The 10407-nt window shown below is 41.1% G+C and overlaps 1 protein-coding gene across 1 annotated transcript; it reads left to right on the forward strand.

The window, feature by feature from the left end:
• Positions 1 to 5648: 5648 nt before the first annotated feature.
• LOC139202633 (NFIL3 like protein) lies at positions 5649 to 6656 on the forward strand. Its single transcript, XM_070832173.1, has one exon. It carries the CDS (start codon positions 5649 to 5651, stop codon positions 6654 to 6656), a length of 1008 nt encoding a protein of 335 aa, XP_070688274.1.
• Positions 6657 to 10407: the final 3751 nt, after the last annotated feature.

Genomic DNA, 10407 nt, shown 5'->3' on the forward strand with positions numbered 1-10407 from the left:
ACTGTATTTGATTAACTTGCTGCTGAAGCTTCATATTAACCTCAGCTTTTCTATAGAGAGCATTTTTGCACTATGATTTCTAATGATTAATATTAATGTGTATATGGTCATGTAAATAATGTTTTGAGAAAATGAATAAACAATGGAAATATTGTGTTCATTTCAGTTTTACTTTCAACAGCCTTGATGGTTTTAATGGAAATCTGCATTTGTATTTAAATATCCATTATTACAAGCTTGAGTCTCAAGTAAAAATTTTAAATGTTTTTAATCAAATAACAGGCCAAAAATAAATGTTTGTTATATCTACGACCTTTATAGTTGAAAAATAAAATCAAATGCATGTTAGCTATGTCTTAGGCAGTGCAAATTTTGGTAGAATAATCTAAACCTTTGAACTCTCTCGTTTGTCCCTGCTAGAGGTAGTAAAATGAGAAAACAAGGCAATTACGATAATCTTACATTACTCGTGCAAGTTTATGGTCCAGCTGCTAACACAAACCAATCGCTGCAAACATCAGTAAAACTTCTCATTTATGTCGATATCACCTAAATTCTTGGAACTAACTAGTTTATTATACGTAACTAAAACCTTTCCGCATCATAAGCAGCAAGTGAGAAAAACACATGCTTTGTTCTGTACAAATAAACAAACTGCTAAACCTGAAACAGCTTTTAAAAAAGCCCCAACGTCCTTTCACAAAAGCACAGTAACTTATAACTTGAAATCTTTCTTGAAAATCTTGTTAGTAATATACGGGAGGTCACTATGCTGTACTCCAGATTTTGTTTATATATGATTTAACTCCTTTCTTTCACTTGAATGATATATAACCTGACAAACAACAAAACATTACTGAGTATACCAAGATGTTATAATCAGGAAACGTTTATTTTAACTGCATCATAATAATCACTTTATGCAAACCTTACACCTGACAATGAAAACCAAAACTGACATCAACCACCAAAAAATAGACACTTTCATTATCTCTGTGCAATTTATCACAGTCAAAAACACAGGCCAAGTTTCCACAACATGCTTAATGTGAGCGTGTTTGTTCTCATTTTATTCTGTATCTCACAGGATCTCGGCAGGGCCGGACTCTCAGACCACCCCCTTCAGCACAGATGGTGTGAGAAAGCTTTGGGCTGTGGGAAGCTTCTCAATGCACTTGTTTCTCAGCGACCTATATCACTACTTTAAGGTCTTTATGTGGCGCTGAAAAAAAAAAAAAAAGAAGAAAGACAATCACACTATGAAGAGACAATACCCTCCGTGCTTGCTGAGACTAAACTTCCTGTAAAAAGTGGTGAGCCACGACTTCAGGGGCAAGAATCAGACCAGCATGTCATCCCCAATCACACAAATTACCTGAAGAAGAGTTGTAAAATAAATTGTGTTTGACATACAAACAGATGTTAAATAAGTTAAGATGAGTCCAATGCAAAGCTGCAGTATTTCCCCTGAAATAAACTTTCAATGTATAGCAGCTTGTTGAAAGTAGAACATGATGGGGTTTGGGTGGGGGTGTTTGTGTGTGTGTGTGTGTGTGTGTGTGTGTGTGTGTGTGTGTGTGTGTGTGTGTGAGTGTGAGGAGTGGGCGTGACATAACAAATTCAAACCTTACGGGAAGAAACCGATTAGACCAACCCCCAATGATGAGTCACCTCATCACTGGTGACTTTCACATGAAATGTGTGGGTGTAATCGTGTCAGTAATGACAAAACAGTGGTTAAAAACACAGGGAATTGGTAAGACTGTGTGGTCACATCTGGAAGACAAATCATGTTATGACACGTTATTTTAACTTTATTATAACTGGTACCATTGGCTGCAAAGCCAATCAAATCAACTGCACTGCAACTGGACTTTGCCAAGCCTAAAGAATATGACATAGATTTCTGGAGGAACAGCCAGCAGTGGTCTGTCTGCATAACAGCTTAGATATTAGCATTTTTGACACATCGTTCAGTCATAAAACATGTCATAAAGTTTGTAGTGCTGATACCAAATATATTCTAAAAATGGTGAGATAGTTACACAGTGCAACCTGTTCAAACATAACAAAGATGAAAACAACAAAGAACTAAACAGCTATCTTTGATGAACTATGGGAAAGTAAACTCATACCAGCTTAAGGTACCATCACGCGAACACAGCTCTGTGGACATGCATTCCTTTTCAGTCACATACAACAACTTCCTTAAATAGGCCCTCCAGTCTGCTGAAGAACCAGCTGAGGCAGGACCATGTTTCCCACAGGCTTGTCTCAGTCTGACGCATCTAAAACAGGCAAATGACTATTTACTTGCATCAATAAGCACAGTCAGTATAAACAAGACTTCGGCATTCCTTTCCATTTTCACAAAAAAAACTATACAGCCTTCACAAAAAAATATCACAAATACTTATCAACATAACACAATATAATATTTAACACAGTGAGTTCCACTTGGTACAACACAGCATATTAATGACACCCACACAAGCATAAAAAGCAGGTTTTGTTGGCACGGCCTTTAAATCCTAGAAAGCATGGTACGCACAAGTAAGTAAGAACAAAGAAACTAAATACTAAGAAAGTGAAGACTAAATCACCAAAAAAATAAATGAACTTCAAGGACACTTGTCTGTGTTTTGAATAAACCAGGAAATGATTTTGATTCTTCTACTGAAAATAATGCAAAGCATAATAAAAAAAAAAAACAACCCAACAATAATAATATTTATTATTTTTGCAAGTGCCTGCAATCATACAGACCACGATGAATTGCTGACTGAATAACCACATGAAATGCATGGTTAGAAATACATAAAAGGGTGGTGTCCTATCCATTATGTCAAAAACACCAAATGTGTATTAATTCAAAGCTGGGAGATGTCCCAGACAAATACACTCATTCCTGTTTACGTAGTGTTTGCTAAAGTTGCAGTGCCCGGCTGCAAATTATGTTTCTGTTAAACAAATTATGTTTCTTTTCAGAAAATTTAAATTGAAATCTGTGTTCCATTTTAAAGATGTGCATCTGCAGTAAGGTCACATTAGATTAGTACTGAATGCCACAGGCATGCTGGTAAGGTAAGAATTTAAACTGATGAGAAAGTATAATACTCAAATATTGTTGATTTTGGCCTTTTCATGGGATTTGCTGACAATAAGAAAAATATAATTAAAACACAAGCTGTATCCTTTAACAAAGGCTCATGCAGCAGGCCCACTGTATCCATACTTTGGGCAACGCTGCAAAGAGCAAGGTATTAGTCAGACAATCATTCATAAGAGAGAAATATGAGCAAGATGGGTCAGACTGTAATCATCCATATGCAGAGAAATCACATGCACCCTGCAGTCAGGATGTGGGTGCTGCCACACAATAAGAAAGTGTCAGTGGTAAAAGATTATGCAGGCTCATGATATACCTGAAAGCTTTGAGCATTTTCATTTTAACAGTGACAATGAGCCGGGTTTCTGTTTACTTGTCAAAGCCATCAGACTACTCAGCAGCGATCAATACTATCTGATATGCTACTACCTCTTTAAAAATCTGGAGATAAAGTTCTGCTGAAAGCTTAACCTTACTGTTGGAACATGGCTGCTTGTGGCTGCTGTGGTTACGGTGAATCAGACAGAAAAATCTGTTGGTAATTTAACAAACAGACCTGATAGCGTGAAGAACATCCCCGTCCTGATCTGGACAGCCCCCACACTCAGCACACAATGAAATCTGCAGAAGAGTGATCTTGTACAATGTAGTGTGGTTTTTCTTTTTGGTGCCATCGTTTTGTGTGGTTATGCTGTTCAGATGACGAACCCTCACCCGTTGGGGTGAGAGGCTGTTTTCAAATCTTTCTAAATGAGCAAGCTTGACGAAAGAGGAGAGGGCCGGGATGGGAGAGGTGGATCATGATCTGCTTGTAGTGACCTGAACTTAGTTGCAAACACACAAGCGATGGCATGTTAATGATCATGATCACACATTAACATGAGCACATGTAATATGATGAATGATTTAGCATAACATGTTGGTCATGTTAGAAGTCCACATGGATCAAGCAAACGGACGGACAATGTGGCGTAACCATAGTACATCCATGTCAGCAGGTTTCCATTCGCAAACATGGCAATGCACCCCCAAACGGAAAAAGTCAGTTTTAAATTAATAACAAAATAAAGTGGTGTGCATTGTGCTTGCTTAAGTAATTTGCCTAATTTAAGAAAAGCAAGAATGCAGCACACCATGGAAGCATCATGTCTAAACTGACTTACAGATGGACTCATTCATCACTTCTCCTTGAATTTCATTGTGGGCACATTTGCAGAGTTACAGGTGCAAACTTCGTCAGGGCATGTGGATTGGGGGAGAATCATTTTGGCATCAATCTGAAATCAAACAAACATCTCTACAAAGAGAAATGCCTTCAATGTTTTGCATGATTTCTGCTTTGATTTTTAAACGAGTCATTAAATTTTACAAGCTACTAAGTTTAGCATTTTAACAATCGACCATTAATAAACGGGATCATTCTCTGTGTTAAGTCTGCTATGGCTATAAATAAATTTAAAAAAAACATGGTGGATACGGCTGCGTCGGTGCGCTGGTCTGCAGGAAATGTGCATATTATCATGCATCAACAAGAAGAGTAAGTAGGACAGTTGATCCAAAGTGACTCATTTCAGTATCACCTGTTGGTTTGATCGTGACCACACTGTTGTCTCGGACTTCCGCTCTCCAAGTCAAGTTGCCTGATCAGTTTCCACAGCATTAGACAGACAGCGCGAGGACACAACCGGATTGGCTGCGTGCATTCAGTATAAGTGTGCGCCGCCAAGCAGCTCTGCTCTCTTCAGCACCGCTGATTGTGATTGACAGGTAAGCGCAGCGAACTGCTCACGTCCACAGACTTGTAAATAGTTCGGTTCTGTAGAGTGCTGTGTCAAACCGCTGTGTGTTGCAGAAATACAACAAGATCTCTCAAAGTTGATCCTGCCCTCCAAATCAGGTGTCACCTTTCCACTCAGGTCAGTTTAACACGGCTTAATCATAAGGTTTGACTTGGTTCATGCAAGACAAGACATTGATGCTTTTCATCAATCTGCTCACATGTTTAAGATTACCTGAGATTGATTTGAATAATGTCCTTCATTTTAATTTGCTGTTAACCGAATGAGTGATGTGTTTATTACTACTCGGATCCTTTATGCTACATACTCCACTTGGCCTACATCTTAAAACTCTGCATTCAAAACTTTTCTCAGAGTAAAATGTACTTCAGAAGTAACACAGCAAAATACACCTTTGTGGTAAAAGTATATGTGCTTGTTATGCAGAACGGCTCCTTTCGTGGCTGATAGTTACTTACCATTACCGTTACCATTACTGAACTATTATTATATGCAACGTTTGCAGTGTTGTGGAGGTGGCTGCACTGTTGGCCCTTCAATCCATTATTAATTCTTGCAGCAACTTAAAAGTAGCATTCAGTTAACAATTTAGTTTATATAATCAACTGCACAGGGTACGGGGATATTTTTTAAATATATTCATTAAATAACAGTCACAGTGGTGGCTGTTATCTAAGAATGGTTGATAGATATTATAAAATAAGTTGAGTAAAACTTCATATTTCCCTCAGTCTAGTGCCATGTCCAGCTCGGGGAGCCCTGACGGTCCTGGGGCCGCTGCTCCGTGCCAGCCCTCCTCCTCCGGCTGCATGGAGCTGCTCCTCCCGGTGGCTCAGTCCTCTCTGCTGGCTCGAGGTCTCCTGAGTTTACGGGCCTGCAGCAGCCGCGCGAGCCCCGTTACGCGCCGCAAGAGGGAGATGATCCCCGCCAACAGGAAAGATGCCACCTACTGGGATAAGCGAGTGAAGAACAACGAGGCAGCCCGGCGGTCCAGGGAGAAGAGGAGGCTGAGCGACCTGATGATGCAGGGCCAGCTGCTGGCTCTGAACGAGGAGAACGCGGAGCTGCGGGCCCGAGTGCTCAGCCTGCAGTATCACAGCGGCCCGGGAGCACAGAGGAGCCACGCCGGTCCAGCACCCATAGCAGCCTCTACTTTGCCCTCATCACCTGGACCGGCTCACGCCCCTGCCCTCTTCCAGACAGGACTCTGGAGCAGCCCGGCCTCTGTCCTGAGTGTGAGCCATCCATTTGAGGCCAACATCCCCTGTTTAAGCTCAACTAGGGGCGTTGGTGGTTTAAACGCACAAAGTTCTTATAATTGTTGCACGCAGCGAGGCATACCCCCCCTCCTCGGGCCCCGTGTCCGCTCTCCCCGGGCAGTTCTGGAGGGCGGGGGGTCAGCGGAGGCAGAGCTGGATGCTCAGCTGCAGGTCTCCTCCAGCGACGACATCCGCAGCTCCGCGTCTCCCCATCCCACTTCTCCCATCCGAGTGTTTCTGCCAACACCCGACACACACCCCCATGCCTCCATCCTGTCGTATCCAGCTCAGAATTGGCGGCTGCCCTATGTGGGGAGTAACTTTCTGCTGCCATGGCGGTCTCCCCCGGCCGTCTACCGCGGCCTGCCGCTCTACATCGAGGGGAGACAAGGCCAGGCTCTCGGCGAGGAGGCAGACCCTCGACCGGGACTCAAGAGCCGGTTCAGCAGTGCACATGCAGGGCTGCACCTCAGTCCGTATGGACGCTAAGGGGAGGACAGTCTAGCTGTCAGAGAGGAGGGGGAAACAACTGCGTCTTATACTGCATTCATGTCTTTTGGGGTTGTTTCTTTCGCAATTGAATACATATGGGGGTTTATAATTCCCATAACAAACACGAATCCAAAGCTTAGATCTTTCCATGAGTTATTTGGTCACGGTGAATGGATGTGGACATTATTGAACGATTAAAGCCCACATCTGCCGAAATACACAAGGCAGAGAGAAACATTTACATGCAGCCAATTCAGTCACTGTGTGACTTTCTGTGGTTTCACATGTTTTTCTACCAGAATGAAACGTTGCACGCAAGGACCTGCTGTCAGAGATACTGTAAATCTTTATAACAGGAGTAATTATGCAGACTATTTCAACAATTTAGTTTGATTCTTATCTCTATTATATAAAGTAGTATACGGGCCTACATAAATGTAGTAGCTGGAGAGCTTAAAAAGTGATTCTAGCCTCTTTTTTTTAAATCATGTTTTGGAATATTAAAGACATACATTTCTAGGCTGGTTTGATTGTAGCAGGGTTAGGATATAATGCCTGTGCATTTATGCCGTTTTTCTGCGGTGAAAAACACCCAAGCCAGCGAAACTGGGTGCGCGTTGAACTTGGTATTTCCCTTTATCCCCACTGCGTGATTTCCCAGCAGACTCCGAGTGAATGGAAAACCAAACGTTGAACCCTGTATGTAGGCCTGCAGCTTTGTATGAGGCATGCGCCTCTCTCTTGTGCATAGCTTATGTTTAAGTCTGTAATATAGAAACAGCAGCTAAATACTTGCATCCAGATGCTTCCATAAAGCTGTTGCACTGGCATGGCATGTTATCTACTTTTAGCATAAACATCAATCCTGTGCATCTCTGCAACATTTGGATCATCATTGTATTGCTTCCCTAATCCTTGCTTCTTCTCGCAAAACCATCTCCAACCTATTTATTGGTTATTGTTGCAGTGTGTGTTAATTTAGGACTGTTGCTGCATCCAGCAACACTGCTGTAAATAACTGTTAAATTATCCACTAACTTTCATTCTTCTGCATGCACTGCAGGAACGTCCATCCTGACAGTCTCTTCACTGGCGCTGTCACTATTCAATGATCTAAAAAAAAGAAAAGGTAGTTCTTACTTATTTCATTAGACTTCCTCCTCCTGGTTATTGTGTATCGGCATTTTAACAGGTGGGGCTCCTCCTGAGTCTGCCAGCACGTGTTCCGAAGACCACCAGCAGAGGGCGCCACAACACAACGCACAATTCAAACCAGCAGCTGTAATTTTTCTAGTGGGGAAACAAGCAACTACCAACCAGTAAATGAAGGATTTCTATTCATGTTACACATTTACACTGATTTTAAATAAAAATAAATCATGTGTTAGGACATTTGTTTTCAATGTCATCTGGCAACCCTGTTACAAAGGAGGTCATCCTTTCTCAAAAAGCTACTGAAGTCTTCTGAATAAAGCTTCACATTTCACATAACTTGTGAATGTTTTGAATGATTTGTAACAACAACAGACATTAAAGGTGCTTTCACAGATTAAAATATGAAAATAAAATGTACTACATGTTTTGTTGCTATTGTAGCAACTTTGCAATAAGACATAAGGACTGTCAGGAAGATTTAGTCTGAAATCATCATAATGTGGACACCAATATCATCACAAAATCCATCCATCCAGCCATCGTCTATACCGCTTATCCGTCAGGGTCGCGGGGGAGCTGGAGCCAAACCCAGCTGACTTTAGCCGAGAGGCGGGGTACACCCTGGACTGGTCGCCAGCCAACTCAACACAAAATAATTGTTTAATTTAGCTGGTTGCAAAATGTTAGTGCACTTAATCATCAACTCTGTATATCAATATTTTGCAATTTATTTATCATGCAAAATTGTAATGTTAATGTAATACATTCTCCGCTTTCGACAAGGGCACTGTATCACAGTTGTATCCATCCGACAGACACAACTAAGTCTAAACCTACACAGATGTCTTGGCCAAACGCTTAACCTTGAAAATGTCTTTGATAAAAGTACAGGTTAGACCGCGTCTTCTTGGCCATATGACAACAACAGAGCATTTTCGTGTCCCCATCGACCTCTGGTCCTTATTTTTTAACATTAGCGGCTTAAGCGCATCACAACAGGAAGCAAAAATCGTGCTTGTGTACATGTGACAGTGACCTTGATATATGAGTGTTTGAAATTGACAGCAGCATCAGACAGACAGACAGGACTCCTAGCGTGGGCGAGCCACAAACACCACAACCCCATCAAGTACAGGGACAGTCTGACACTTTTCATGTGAAAATACAGAGGTGGACAGTCCGAGTTAAAGATAGGAAAACAACACATAAAGAGCGAGAATGCAAAGGAGGAGGAAGGTGGAAGGGTAGGACTGAAAGCAACAAGACATTATCAGCCCCCCTCTGATTATCTGTGCATCCATCTCACGACGCAGCTGCTCTGAGTTGTATATTAGTACAGAGCGAAAGGAAGACGTCCCTGAATTAGGTCGTTGGCACCTCTGTGGCAGTGGACTTTCTGCACACAGCAGTTGAAGGTAAGGCCTCAAGCTCGTTTTAACATCTTTAGGGGTTTAGACCTCGTACGTAAACAGCCGATGGAGGAAATGGTTCCAAGTGTTGGTGATCGAGGGACAGAATATATTACTATTCTCACATCCAAACCACACAATGCCGTATGATCTGAAAACTCCATAAACTTTGGAATAATTCTCTTTCATATGCTGCCAAAATGCAGAAATAGGACTGTGCTTTTTAGTTTTATATATATACACACACACACGTACAAAAAAAAAAAAATCTGTTCATTTACAGTGCATTACCTGAAAATGTTACTCCATTATCTGTCAAGAATTGTTTGAGGAAGAGGAAGTGTTGCCATCTTCAAAATATCTGCAAGATAATTTAGGAGGCAAGTTTAGTGCATGGCGTGTTGTAAATTTACATTTAGTAAGTCTTGTAAAAAAAAATAATTAAAAACACAATTCAATTGTTTTATAATTTGACCAAACAGGGGGGGTTACTTAACAGAACTAATGATCAAAATAATATAATATTCATTCAGGATATGGAAGCTCAAAATGTTATTTTGTTATCTAGTAAGAGAGCAGGGATGTTTTACTAAAGCTAGAAAGACATTAAATCAATTAGGACAATAGTGAGAGACAATGTGATTCTATGGCTCTCACATTATCTGAATCCTATGAAAGTAACCGTGTATCTTGACGATTCCAAAAGAAGCTCCCAAATGGATATTTTTTTGTGACCTAAACACAAAACTGGTGTGCAATTTAAACTGTATAATTGGCATTTAAATGTATTCAGTATTTCACTGAATGACCAAAAAAGCAGAAACATGTCTGTGCTGTAACGTTACCTTGTAGAACAGTGCAGCAGTAAATCCTTTATAAAGCTGACAATGTTCAGTTTTTGATGACACTCTTATCAGAGATGTGTGGATTCAAACATTCGGTCAGTTTGTGGTGTAGATTTAGATTGCACTGTATTGTAAGATGTTTCTAAAACATCTATCCTGCATATATTTTTATGCGGTGGAACACACACACACACACACACACACACACACACACACACACACACACACACACACACACACACACACACACACACACACACACACACACACACACACACACACACACACACACACACACACACACACACACACACACAGAGAGAGTACAAGTCCAACACA

This window comes from Pempheris klunzingeri, chromosome 6 (genome assembly GCF_042242105.1).
Source record: "Pempheris klunzingeri isolate RE-2024b chromosome 6, fPemKlu1.hap1, whole genome shotgun sequence".
Lineage (NCBI taxonomy): Eukaryota > Metazoa > Chordata > Actinopteri > Acropomatiformes > Pempheridae > Pempheris > Pempheris klunzingeri.